We start from the raw sequence: 13,147 nt of genomic DNA on the forward strand, positions 1-13,147 counted from the left end.
ACTTTTCACTGAAGTGTCTCACTAACTCTGGCCACATCCATGTGTGCTCCTGTCATGCCCTGTCACATACACTCCAGTTCTCAAACACCAATCTCCAAAACTTGATGTGTTCTATTTCATTTATTTATTCCACAATTGAATAAATTCTAACACCTGAACTACAAAATTGAATTATTATCCAAATGTTAAAGAAGGTGGTAATATTAAGTGTCAGAGGAGATACAGATATTGTGAGATTCATCTGAGATTTCTTAGTGTTTACAACAAAGACAAAATAGAAGACCTATCTTTGAATACTCTTCTCGGTTTAGAGGTTGTCCCGCTTTGGGGAATAATAAAAGAAAGAGAATTTGTCCTTTGTTCTGGAAGCAAATAGCCTTGAAGAAGGATGAGTTTCAGAGCAGTGGGCCCCAGACCAAGGTGGTCAGCAGCGCTTCCAAAATTCAGTCTGGAGTTGGCAGGTACTTTGCTCCCACTGTACTTGCTACCGGGACATCTTTGGGTTCACTCCACCTTTTCGTTTCCTCCTCCAACGGAGTGTCACTTGCCTGAAACAGTTTTTGAGTAACTTGCTTTCAGGATGTTTTCCACAGAGTACTACTCCTATCCTTTGAGATTTGAATTTAATTTTGTAAATGGATTGAGTTTTCTTTTCTTTTTAACAAGAGCCCTTGTTGTCATATCATCCATCACTTTATCCTTCCATATTTGTGCACCTTTTGTTCACGTCACGCATTCATTGACCAGGAGAAGGAAATGGCAACCCACTCCAGTATTCTTGCATGGAGAATCCTGTGGAAAGAGGAGACTGGAGGGCTGCTGTCCTTGGGGTCACATGGAGTCAGACATGACTGAATCAACTTAGTATGCATTTATTGACCACATTGTTAACTTTTATAATTTTTTTCATTTATATATTTAAACAAAATTAACTCTTTCCCATAGCTTTCTTAATCAAGGAAATTTCTATACTAATTTATTTAAAGCCTCATAAATCTAACCACTTCAATACATTTTGCCTGCTTACTCTACTAGTAGACAAAGAACAAAATGCATTGATGGTTTTTCCTTTTTTTGGTTTTTCCTTTTAAAAGAAAGTTTAAATTTAGAAAAGTTGGGCAAAACCAAATGCAGTGTCTTACTGTTTTTTATTGCTTCATTGTTCTGAAACAAAATGGCCCCTGCATGCTTGATATAATTAATTAGACCCTTAATTTAGGCATAAGCAGCTTGGAGCTGGCTCTAGTGGCAAGCCAGGGGCCCCACCATTTCAAAGCTGGGTTACTCTCAGCAAGTTACAAAGCAAGTATGGGCTTCAGTGTCTTTCTTGGTCAAATATACTTGTTGGGAGCAGAAAATGAGAAGATACCTAACAAGGCACTTTATTAGCTTCTTCTCTAGCCCTCCTTCTCCTGCCTTTTCAACAAGTATCTCAGGAAGAGTTAATGAGAACCAGATGATAAAGTCACAAATACCATCCTTGGTCTCCTGTTCCTAAAAAAAAAAAAAAAAAAAAAAAAATTAACTGGAATTGAGTAATTAACCCCCATTATTTAAAAAAAAAAAATGTGGATATGTGGATCATGTATGTCTACTGCTAATATATATAAATGGTGAGAGTTTGTTTGACCCAGACATGCCACTGGTTTTATAGAATATTAGTGTGCAACTGTTAATCTGGAATTGTTCCATAGTCTTCAATTTTGATTACCAAATTTGGAGTCGAATGGAGTTCTGACTGTAATCACAAGAAATTCAAATACAGGAAGATGCTTTGTTTTTAGTTCTTCTAACAGCAGATTAGTCAGTAAGCACTTAGGAGGACGCTTTCCACCGAGCGTCAGACTTGGGAATGCCTAGGCTGTTTTTCACAAACAAGCTAACCAGGCAGAGAGTCATTTTCAGCTGAAGAATCCTATAGCATGATCACTTTAACTGTAGTTACCTATTTGGATATCATTTTCTTTCTTTTTAAAAAATATTTATTTGTTTCTTATGGCACACCGACTCTCTAGTTTTGGCCCCTGGGCGCCAGAGTGTGCAGGCTTGGTCGTTGCTGCCTGTAGGCTTAGTTGCTTTACAGCATGTGGGATCTTCATTCCCTGACCAGGGATGGAACCTGCATCCCCTACATTGCAAGGCAGATTCTTAACTACTGGACCAGCAGAGAAGTTCCTGGATACCATTTTCAGTTGTTTACTTTTCAGTCTCTTTTCTGACATCCTGCAGACATGAATGTCAGTACATTAGGGAGATCCAAGACCTAATTTTTACCACGGAGCTTGAAGTAATTTTGATGAATTCCATAGATGAAAGATGGCTATCAGTCTTCAACTAGAAATGTAGAGTCTCGATATTTGAGGACGTTGTAATAATCTCTAGTCTAGTCACATATTTGAAGCTTAAATTTGCTCCAGTACTTCCCAGTCAAGTGAGATTCAACTCTTCAGAGTATCCTTAGACAGCTCTGGCTACTAAAAAATTCTTCCTTCTCTTTAACCCCCATTGCTTCTACCCTTGGCTCCAGCCTCTGTTGGGGATGTAAGAAGCAGCTCTACTCAAACTTACAATGGTGCAAACTTCTTGAGAGCAGGAACTACATCCACTATAGCTTCTAGTAACTTGATATGTGATTGCTGAATGAAGTTCAAAGCAGATTTTATTCTTCATTTTGATATATATCTCACAAAAGAGCAAATCATCAGTATATTTAAGTTCTGAGAACGGAGCATGTAAAATCACTGATTTTATTATCTAAATGCTACAGTTGATATATTTTATTCTCTCAATTTTCTAATTCAAGCAATTTTTATCTATCTTATGTACTGCAGTTTCCCTTCATTATAAAATAACATAATGACACTACAGATATTTATTAGACATCACATGTGCAGGACAGACTTTCAGGCACAGAGGAGTTGAAACCCTATTGAAGTAGGCATTCTGGGTTCCAGCACCACTAACATCTGAATGACCCTGACTCCTGATTCCTCTTCTGCAAACTGCAAGGGTTGAACCAAATGTTCTCTTAAAGTTCTTTCCATCTTCACAAACCATTTGCATTTTTGACTCATTTGTCCCTGTCAGAGAACACAGACCTCTGATTTCCAGTTCAGTTATCAATTTGTATTGCCAATAACTGTCCATATGTACACTATTAAAAGCTATGGCTGCTTTTTCTTTCCTTTTTCTCATTTCAGAACACTTTTCTTCAGGAAACAGTGCGTAGAGAGTGTGAAGAACGCTTTGAACTGACGGAGGCTTTGAGTCAAGCCAGAGAACAACTCCTGGGGCTGAGGAAGCTGAGCGGACAGTTGCCGCTGTCACCGTGCTCCCTCGGCCAGGGCAGCCTAACCTCCTCTGCTGCAGCTGGGAGTGGTCAGGGAGAGAGAAGGCTTGCCAGACTGCACTCTGAGAAAGTAATCAAAATCCCTGGCCTGCCTGGAGTGTCGAAGCCCACCACTTCTTCAGCCTTTTCTCAGCCGAAGAGGGTCAGCAGCTCAGGTTTGCCCACAGTCCCCCAACCACATCCTCCCCGGGGTCGACCGTCTTCAGTCAGTGAGACCAGGCAGAGACTGGCTGCTATTCTGAGGAGGAGACTGAGTCAGCAGTAATGAAGCCGAAGTCAGGAGCAGCTCCACACACAGTGTCTATCTTTCCCGGAGTCCAGAGCCCCACTGTAATTAAGAATGACAAACTTCAAATTATTACCGCAGATTGAGAATGCATACTTAAAGATATTTTTAATAATTGGACAAGCTAATGAATTTTGAAGCCACATTTTCTAAGAGGCCTTTGAAACTGCAACAAATAATGAAGTTGTTGGTATTCCAGAGACCCAATCTCTGTATTTATGTATTGTGTGTTTCGATGTGCTCTATGAATATGCCCTTTTAGAGATCATAGGTAAAAATTTTCACCCATTGCATCTTTTCTACTTTTTTGCACTATTACAAGAAGATCTATTTCTACACCAAAAAAAAAAAAAATAGATTGTATTGGTTTTGTTGGTATTTGTTCATTTGTTTGTTGAGTTGAATAGGTTAAGTAGATGTAATTAGCATTCTAAATAGCAAATGAAAGGACTTTAGTCCTTAATTTGATCATTTTTAAACTGCTTATTAGTTCAAATATTCGCAAACTTCATCATCACCAAATTTTCTCTATTTCACCTCACAATCGGTTAATCTAATTTCTTTTTAAGCAAGGTCAGATGTAATGATAGGTAATCTTCAGGAAGACAAAGGGACAGCCACTCCTATTCAAGAAAAAGGGGGGTTATTTCTAAAACTATGGAGATGATTTTAGATGACAAGGAGCCTAGCCATGAAAGTATTACTTGGGAGAGATTTTCTCCATTAAATGGTCTCTGGTACTCCAGGTCAAGTTTTGGCTTTAACTGGTATTCTGTAGCTATTGTGTAGAGAACTAATTCAAGACAGTTTAGTAGAGGCACACAGTGCTAATTTAGCATGTTTTCTATTTTCAGAGTGAAAAATTAAAACCAGAAACCAGACCAACTATTTCACGTAGTCATAAAGCTTTAGGCTCCTCCTGTTTCGTAAAAGGCAACTCTTTACCTTATGCTAGTATTTGTCTATCCTTTTCTCCATGTAATAAACATGTATTTTTCTTCTATGGCTGATTTTATTCAAATCTTTCATCTGACTGCATCGTGGATTCCCAGGCTTCTTACTCTCAGATTAGGATGATACTAACACACGTGAAATATGGCACATAAAACTCTCTGCTCTTTGGCCACCATGTAGATGAGAGAATCTAAAGATATCTGGAATCCCTCCCATGTGCAAAAAAAAGTGTTACTAAGCCAAACCAAGTCTATCTCCAGTCTTTCAAAGGATTGTTCTAATCAATCCTGTCAAAGGATTGATCTAATCTAGGGTGTTTTAACCTCAAAAACATCTACATCAAGTCCATGAATTTCCCTGACTAGTTTAAGTGAGCACGTCTTGTGTAAAGGCTTACAATGCTTACTTTTGTTTTACAAGGATTAGTGTACTTACAGTGCGTTAGACAGAGAACATATCATCTAACGGTGGTGGATCTTAGAGAGGATCTTAGAGGTCACCCCAACAATCTTTAGTTTTGCTAGTTTATTCATGTCTTATTGACCATCGTGCGCTCAGGCCTTGGCTGTGTCCTTTCACGGTGGGTACGGCTGCTCCTTCAAGTGCTGCTCCTTGGTCTTCAGGTTCTTTCCTGCTTGTTGAAGCGGTGGTGCATGGCACAGATCCAGGGATTTATACTTCTTGCCCTTAGAGAATTTCCTGAGGTTCTCTTTCTGGGTCTGGTTAATGGCAGTGGGAACACAGGCCCTGGATTTGCTAGCCGCTCGGGTCTTGGAGAGTCTGGAAGCCTCACCACCTATCGCTTTAGCGACGTGCAGCTGAGACAGCGCCACCTTGAGGTGCTCCGTTGTTTCAGCAGCTTCTCCTTGCTGCCAGGGTCTCAGGACCTTAATCTTGGCCATGGTTGTACAGGCGGCCGCAGACGACTTCTTGCAGAGAAAGAACAACAGTCTCTTTACAAATAAGAAACAGATGCTCAAAGAAGTATGACTTGGGTACGGTGATTCAGCTAGTTAGTGACTGAGCTTCCCACATCACTGTTCCACTTACCAGAGAATCCCAAATCTCCATCTGACTTTTGTCGGAAGCTAATGAACTCAATTTTTAAGTTTAAATTTGTATGAAAAGGAAGCCTGACCCAAGGAAGAATAATCATAAAGTAATAAGCGGAATACACTTTAAGATAAGTGTGTATCTAGTAAAATACAAAATGTTGTTAATAGGCTACGCTAAGTCACTTCAGTCGTGTCCGACTCTGTGCGACCCCATAGACGGCAGCCCACCAGGCTCCGCCGTCCCCGGGATTCTCCTGGCAAGAACACTGGAGTGGGTTGCCATTTCCATCTCCAATGCATGAAAGTGAAAAGTGAAAGTGAAGAAGCTCAGTTGTGTCCGACTCTTAGTGACCCCATGGACTGCAGCCTACCAGGCTCCTCTGTCCATGGGACCCTCCAGGCAAGAGTACTGGAGTGGGGTGCCATTGCCTTCTCCAGCTGTTAATATACCCCCTAATATTTTCTTGTATGATGCCAGCAGTACTCATGCCACATTCTGGAGAGCACTCCACCAGACCTCAGTGTTTCTGATCTGGTGTTTGCATGTTCAGATTACAAATACTCATGATATAAGGTGGATGGCAAAAGCTAATGGAACCTTTGGTAAAAGCACAAGAGAATATTTGGACATCAGTCTTTGCTATCATATTTTACATGCTTTTCCACAGTCTTGCAACTTCAGCTCTCTCTTCAGGAACCATGTGTGTGTGCATGCATGCTAAGTCACTTCAGTGATGTTCAGCTCTTTGTGACCCCATGAACTGTAGCCTGCCAGGCTCCTCTGTCCATGGGATTCTCCAGGCAAGAATATTGGAGTGGGTGGCCATGCTCTCCTCCAGGGAATCTTCGCAGGATTCAAACCCAAGTCTCTTATGTCTCCTGCATTGACAGGTGGGTTCTTTATCACTAATGCCACCTAGAAAGCCCATGGAGATACATTTGGGGAGGGGGGTTGCTGCCTTGGGTCTTAGTTGCAGCAGGGGGGATCTTTGAGTGCAGGCTCTAGAGCACTTGGGCTTGGTTGCTCCGCAGATTGTGGGATCTTAATTCCCCAAACAGGGATCAGACCTGCATCCCCTGCCTTGCAGGGTAGATTCTTAACCACTGGACCACTGGGGAAGTCCTCCCATAAGCTTTTCTAAAGTGATATAAAGACCATGCATGAAAAACCTGGTTTCTTGGTTTGTTAACACTCTTGTTTTACAATGAGTAACTGGGGAAATAGCACTCTGAGAATAGAATCATGATCTTGCAGTCAGGCTGTATTATATTCCACAAGTATATCAGAGATTATGTCAGTATTCCATGGATAAATAGAGACAATATTTACATTTATTTCAACCTAGACCATTTAAAGCAGTCTAAGTTGTGTGCTTATATCTTTTGAAGAAAGACACTTAGAGAAGAGAATAGCATTAGAGTCTGTAACCTAAGGGTTAAGAACGCATTCAAACCTTCCTTGATTTTCACACTGATTAACTCCTGGCATGAAAAAAATATCAGGAACATTAAGAAATAGTGAATATTATGACAAAATAGGGGTCTCATATGCATATAGTGGATATTAAGTCTAACAGTTTTAATTTCTCTATAAACATACATTTTCCATAACCTGAATGGAAGAATTTATAGGTATCTAGAGAAAAGAATATCATAAAAAATATTCCTTAGAAAATTATAATACTGTTTTTTTTTTTTCCTTAAACTAGGATTGGTAGACAAAGATTGGGAGAATTCTTCTATAGTTAACAGATTTCTCAAGCAATTTTTTAAAAATTTATTGATTTAAATGACTATATTTATAGTTAGAACTACTTAAAAGTTATATGTTCTGGTTGACTGGAAGAGATATTAATATTGAAAATTATGTTAGACTAAGATCTTTTAATTTTATATTAATCTAAAGTTTTATAGTATTATATATTAGTTATAGCTCATTGCTTTTGATTATGCAACAAATTTTCTTGTTTTATTTTTTAAAGTTCTTACAATTATTATAATATTGTACTAGTAGACCAAACTAGTATCCTAAAAGGGTTAATTCTCTGCAGCTGAAAATTCCTAACCATCATGTTGACTTTTATTGAGCACAGAAAATCAATTTGGTATGTGCCCAAAGTTCACAAATCCTATAATAATTATGGATTTTTTTGCTTTCATGTTTTAAGAAAATAATTAATGTACACTGTACCTTACACAGGACAGTTTTAATGATCTCAAACCATGATAGACAATAATGGGAGCATTCCTAAGGCAGTGCTTGTGGTACCTTAAGGAAGAAATTCTACTTATTCTTTAGAAAATATTAACCCTTTCATTTCTGGTTCCTCTGCCTTTTCTAAATCCAGCTTGAACATCTGGAAGTTCTCAGTTCACATACTGTTGAAGCCTAGCTTGGAGTATTTTGAGCATTACCTTGCTAGCATGTGAAATGAGTATAATTGTGCAGTAGTTTGAACATTCTTTGGCATTGCCCTTCTTTGGGATTGGAATGAGAACTGACCTTTTCCAGTCCTGTGGCCACTGCTGAGTTTAATAATAAACTGTGAAGCCAGTATAAATGTATTACATCTGAAGAATATGAAATAAAAATTATTCACCTTTGTATATTCTGAATTAACAGATAGAAATTTTTAGCAACACGTTAGTTCAATCTGAAACACACTAATCCTATGACAATATTTCATGATCCAGAAAGTTGAAAGTTCTCTCTCTTCTCTAGCATATATTATAGTGCTTTATATCCATCAAGTGAGCAAAAAATATACTAAAAATCCTTTACCTTCATATATACATATATATGAATACTAGATCACAGAGATTATGTAATTTGTCAAAAATAAACACTACATAAGACTAATGACTAATTTTAAACTGCTGCAGTTTCTGAATATCTTGACCCATAAATGAATATTTAGGCCATATTATATATTCACTCTTTTCTTCAACAGATATGGAGAATTAAAAAAGCATTGTGGAAGTTACAAAGATAATTAAGATGTACTACAGAAGCCCAAGAATTGTATAATGGCGGGCAGTGAGGAACCGTATGTAGAGGTTATAATACAGAGAGGCAGGTGTAAGGAAGAGTGTGCTGTATGAGTTCAACTTCTTGGTGGAAGAATCAGGGGACACTTTAGGCAAGAATTGGAACTCTCAATAGGTCTTAAAGAATGGAGTAGGGTTTTATAAAAGAAAGAATACCAGGTAGAGGAGATATGTAAACAGAGCTGTAGATATGTAGCAAATACTTGGTTAAGGGAAGCAATGGGAACCTGAAAAAGGTAGGTTGACCCCAAAGCATCGAGGTGTTGAATAAGAACTCATCACAGAATTTTGACTAGAAGTGGCATGCACTTTGTTGAAATTTGGGAACATTGCTCTGGCAGGGCTGAATTGCAATAATTATAAAGTGAAAAGGCTGGAAGTGGAACACCAGTTGGTAGATTAGTAAAGTAGCCCAGACAAGAGTTAAAAGTTCTGAATAAAGATGTTGATAGTGGGAATAAACAGGAAGCAGCTGACTCAAGTTCTATTCAGAAAGGGAAAGAATTTGTTCACTGTTAAATGTACTTTGAAATCATACCAGCCATTGCTGCTTAGCAGTGGTGCAGTGTATGAAATTGGTTCTAATTAAAGGAACACCCTTTATTTACAAATATTACAGCTTCTCTGAAAAATGTGAAATAATAGGAACTACATTTTTATTTGGGCAACAGAAAACTAACCCACAGACAGATTCAGTAGTCATAAGAATTCTTAAAGCAAAGTAGAAATCTGATTAGTGTTCTAAGAATTATGAGAGAAGAATGTAGAAAGTGACATGAAAAGTAGATATCATCTTGGCTCAAAGAATGCACAGCACAACTCAATGATGACCTTTGGGAGTGATACAATGCAATGAAACGTTTTTCCAATTTTTGCTAACCATTTATGAGGGGAAATACAGAAAATAGCAGCCAAAATAAAAATAAGAATTATCTTAAATCCTTAAGTTTTATAGTTCTGAAGGGACCTGACCCATCACTTGGTCCAGATCTGTAATTTTACAGAAGGATATAATAGGTTCCTTAGAAGTTGAATAATTTTCCATTCTTTTAGCTGCTTGACAGCCAACTTGATGAGAGAGGCTGAGCCTCCAACTCTTGGCCACCTCTAGACTGAAAGAACAGTATCAGTGCTCTAAATTTTTGCTACTTACAGTACTCCAGCAGGATCAGTCTCCTAGGAGCTTATTAGAAATGCAGAACATTGGCCTCACACACAAATTTTCTCAATGAAATCTGATTTTAATGAGATCCGATGGCTCAAACAGTAAAGAATCTACCTGCAGGAGAACTGGGTTTGACCCCTGAGTCAGGAAGATCCTCTGGAGAAGAAAATGGCAACCCATGCCAATATTCTTGCCTGGATAATCCCATGGACAAAGGAGCCTGGCGGGCTACATTCCATGAGGTTGCAGAGTTGGATACAACTGAGCAGCTAACACTTTCAGGTGACTCATATACATGTTAAAGTATGAGGATCACTGCTCACAGGGGTGCCGTTGCCCAGGCATATTTCACCTCTGCAAGCTACGGGTTAGTGTTGGATAGAAATTGCCTCGTCATATGCAGCTCCCTTATACCTAACCTAAGACCACCACCACCCACACCACGTGGTCCCATTCAGCACCTCAGCTTCCAATGCACTCAAATTCTACTTCTTTGCCTCTTGACTATGAATCTGTAACTGTCCAGGAAAACTAGTGAATTAAAGGAAATCAATATTCAGCCAATATTCATAAATATGTCACCACCCAAATTTCTGAGCCTGCAAAGAACTAGAAATTTGTTATTTTTAGAAATCCAATAGAAATATTTTGATCATTGGCTGCTGCTGCTGCTGCTGCTAAGTCGCTTCAGTCGTGTCCGACTCTGTGACCCCATAGACGGCAGCCCACTGGCTCCTCTGTCCCTGGGATTCTCCAGGCAAGAACACTGGAGTGGGTTGCCATTTCCTTCTCCAATGCATGAAAGTGAAAAGTGAAAGTGAAGTCGCTCATTCGTGCCCGACTCTTAGCGGCCCATAGACTGCAGCCTACCAGGATCCTCTGTCCATGGGATTTTCCAGGCAAGAGTACTGGAGTGGGGCGCCATTGCCTTCTCCTTGATCATTGGCAAGTCACTGAATAACCTTACATTTTTAATCTCATAATAATATATATTTGGATATATGATTCCCAAAAGAAAATTTGACAATGCTATTTGTCTTTTGAGGCTTCTGAAACATAGAATACTTAGATAACTTCTTAGAATTATGAAGGAACTTAATGTTAATTAATTAATATTAGAATATCATTATTCCCCCCAAAGTAGTTCCGATCACTTAAATATAAAACAGTAATTTGCAGTATTACATCTAGATCCATTTATTTTAAAGGTAGAACTAATAGCAACTGAATTAGAATTTGATTCAGATTCTCAAGGTATAAATCTGTATTTAATACAATAAGGCCCTATGTTCACTTGCTTGTGAGCATCGTCAACCCATCTCATTATACAGCAGGGTGGCCACATTCTTTAACCTTTTTGAATTCAGAAAATAATGAAAGGAATTGACTTCGTTTGCCAGTAAAAAGTTTTGAATATTTTTTATTAACATACTTATTGCTGATATTTAACTTGTATGGTTATTTGTTATTAATATTAACTCTCATAAATAATAATTGTTCAAACCCAAGAATTAGACATATAATTTAGAACATTGAAGCATTTTTAAGGAGAGGTTTTCATATGACTTAACACTGAAAATATTTTTGTTTTCTGGAAAGATATGAGCATCTGACTTTGGGCATCATGGAAAAAAAAAAAAATCCACCTTTCTCCCCCAAGTGAGCTTGATGTGGTCTAACACATTAAAGAGACACCTCTGCCTTCTTAAAGTGAATACATTCTACAGTTGTAATTTTCTATCTGAAATCTTAAATTTCTAGGGAGTAAAGTTTACTGCCAAGATTTAGCTATAATTTATCTATCTATTTTTGTCTGCATCGGGTCTTTGTTGCTCCACTGGGGCTTTCTAATTGGTGGCAAATGAGGGCTACTCTAGTTGTGGCGTGCAGGCTTCTCTTGGTGCAGAGGGTGAGCTCTAGGCGCTTGAGCTTCAGTGGTTGCAGCCCGTGGCCTTGGTAGTGTGGCTCTCGGGCTTAGCTGCCTCGTGGTAGTGGGATCTTTCCAGACAAGGGACTGAACCCATATTCCTTGGATTGGCAGGCAGATTCTTAACCACTAGCCCACTAGGAAGCCCTACTTCTTTTATTTAAAATGGAATTTCTAAAACCCAGGGCAGCCAGCTTTCCATTCTCTAGTGTTGCTTAGTCACTCAGTTGTGTCTGACTCTTTTCAACCCCATGGACTGCATTCTCTATTGCTAGACTTTCGAATGGTTGAAGTTTAAGCTGGGATCTCATGGCATCTCAAAATTAGAATCCTTTTGTTCTTCCAAGGGGCACATGGTACTCAGTATAGAACTGAGGTTAATGAGAGGAGATGAAGTTAGAGGGAAATAATCCACTACCTTATTTAATAGAAGTGATTAGGTAAGGACTTACTACACTTTCTTTCCAGAATTGTTAGTCAATATTTTTGCCAGTGTACCCTGAAAAAGAATTTTTTTTAACTATGTACTTCTTTAACATTTTCAGGTTGACAGCTAAAATAATTCATTATAAATTTAAATAGTTGCAAAGGACATTGTAATGATAATCAGCAAATTATAAATATGGACATTTAAAAATAAAATTGTTACTTTATTTTTATAATTGTAAACCTTTTATTGCTCTCCTAGCCTATTGTTTTTGTTCGGTCACCAAGTCATGTCCTGTCCTATTAAATTACTACAAAAACACATGTGTAAATTTCCAAAGTTCTTCTGGATTGAGTTGTTACTACAGTTATATTTTTTTATGTGGAAGATTTTTAAATTCTTTATGTATTTTTTCTGCTTTATGTTTTGGTTTTTTGGCCTCACAATATGTGGGATCTTAGCTCCCCAGCCAGGGACCCCGTGCACCCCATGCCCTGAAAGGTGAACTCTTAACTACTAGACCACCAGGGCATTCCTACAGTTATTATTAATATGCTACTGTTAAAAAACATAAATATATACTAAATTTTGATAAATAATTATTAAGCATCAAAGTTAAGTTTTGTTGACAATGCATTTCTTGGTAAGAAGAATCAATACCTAATGTTTCCCTTTGCACGTAATGAAAAAGCAGGTAAATGCTGTCAAACATAATTAGTCTATACATAGGATCCTACTCGGGCCTTCCCCAGTGGCTCAGCAGTAAAGAATCCATGTGCAATGCAGGAGACACAGAAGACGCAGGTTCAATCCCTGGGTTGGGAAGATCCCTTGGAGAGAAGGGAATGGCAACCCACTCCAGTATTCTTGCCTGGAAAATCCCATGGACAGAGGGGTCTGGTGGGCTATAGTCCATAGTGTCGCAAAGAGTCAGAC

General features: G+C 38.5%; 2 protein-coding genes across 5 annotated transcripts in view; one reads left to right on the forward strand and one right to left on the reverse strand.

Annotated features, from left to right (window-relative positions):
* Positions 1–12,464, forward strand: part of LEKR1 (leucine, glutamate and lysine rich 1) — a 219,359-nt gene extending 206,895 nt beyond the window's left edge. For all 4 annotated transcript variants that reach the window (XM_061168190.1, XM_061168193.1, XM_061168192.1 and 1 more), the window contains one exon: positions 3,201–12,464. In XM_061168190.1, coding sequence (XP_061024173.1) covers positions 3,201–3,614 — 414 coding nt within the window. In that variant the 3' untranslated portion in view covers positions 3,615–12,464. The remainder of the gene's footprint in view (positions 1–3,200) is intronic.
* On the reverse strand, positions 5,165–5,491 carry LOC133073944 (large ribosomal subunit protein uL29-like). Its single transcript, XM_061167923.1, has one exon. It carries the CDS (start codon positions 5,489–5,491, stop codon positions 5,165–5,167), a length of 327 nt encoding a protein of 108 aa, XP_061023906.1.
* Positions 12,465–13,147: the final 683 nt, after the last annotated feature.

The sequence above is a fragment of the Dama dama genome, chromosome 19 (genome assembly GCF_033118175.1).
Source record: "Dama dama isolate Ldn47 chromosome 19, ASM3311817v1, whole genome shotgun sequence".
Classification (NCBI taxonomy): domain Eukaryota; kingdom Metazoa; phylum Chordata; class Mammalia; order Artiodactyla; family Cervidae; genus Dama; species Dama dama.

Excerpts from the sequence above, each read along its gene's own strand:
- LOC133073944 (XM_061167923.1), bottom strand. The coding sequence starts at position 5,491 with ATGGCCAAGATTAAGGTCCTGAGACCCTGGCAGCAAGGAGAAGCTGCT.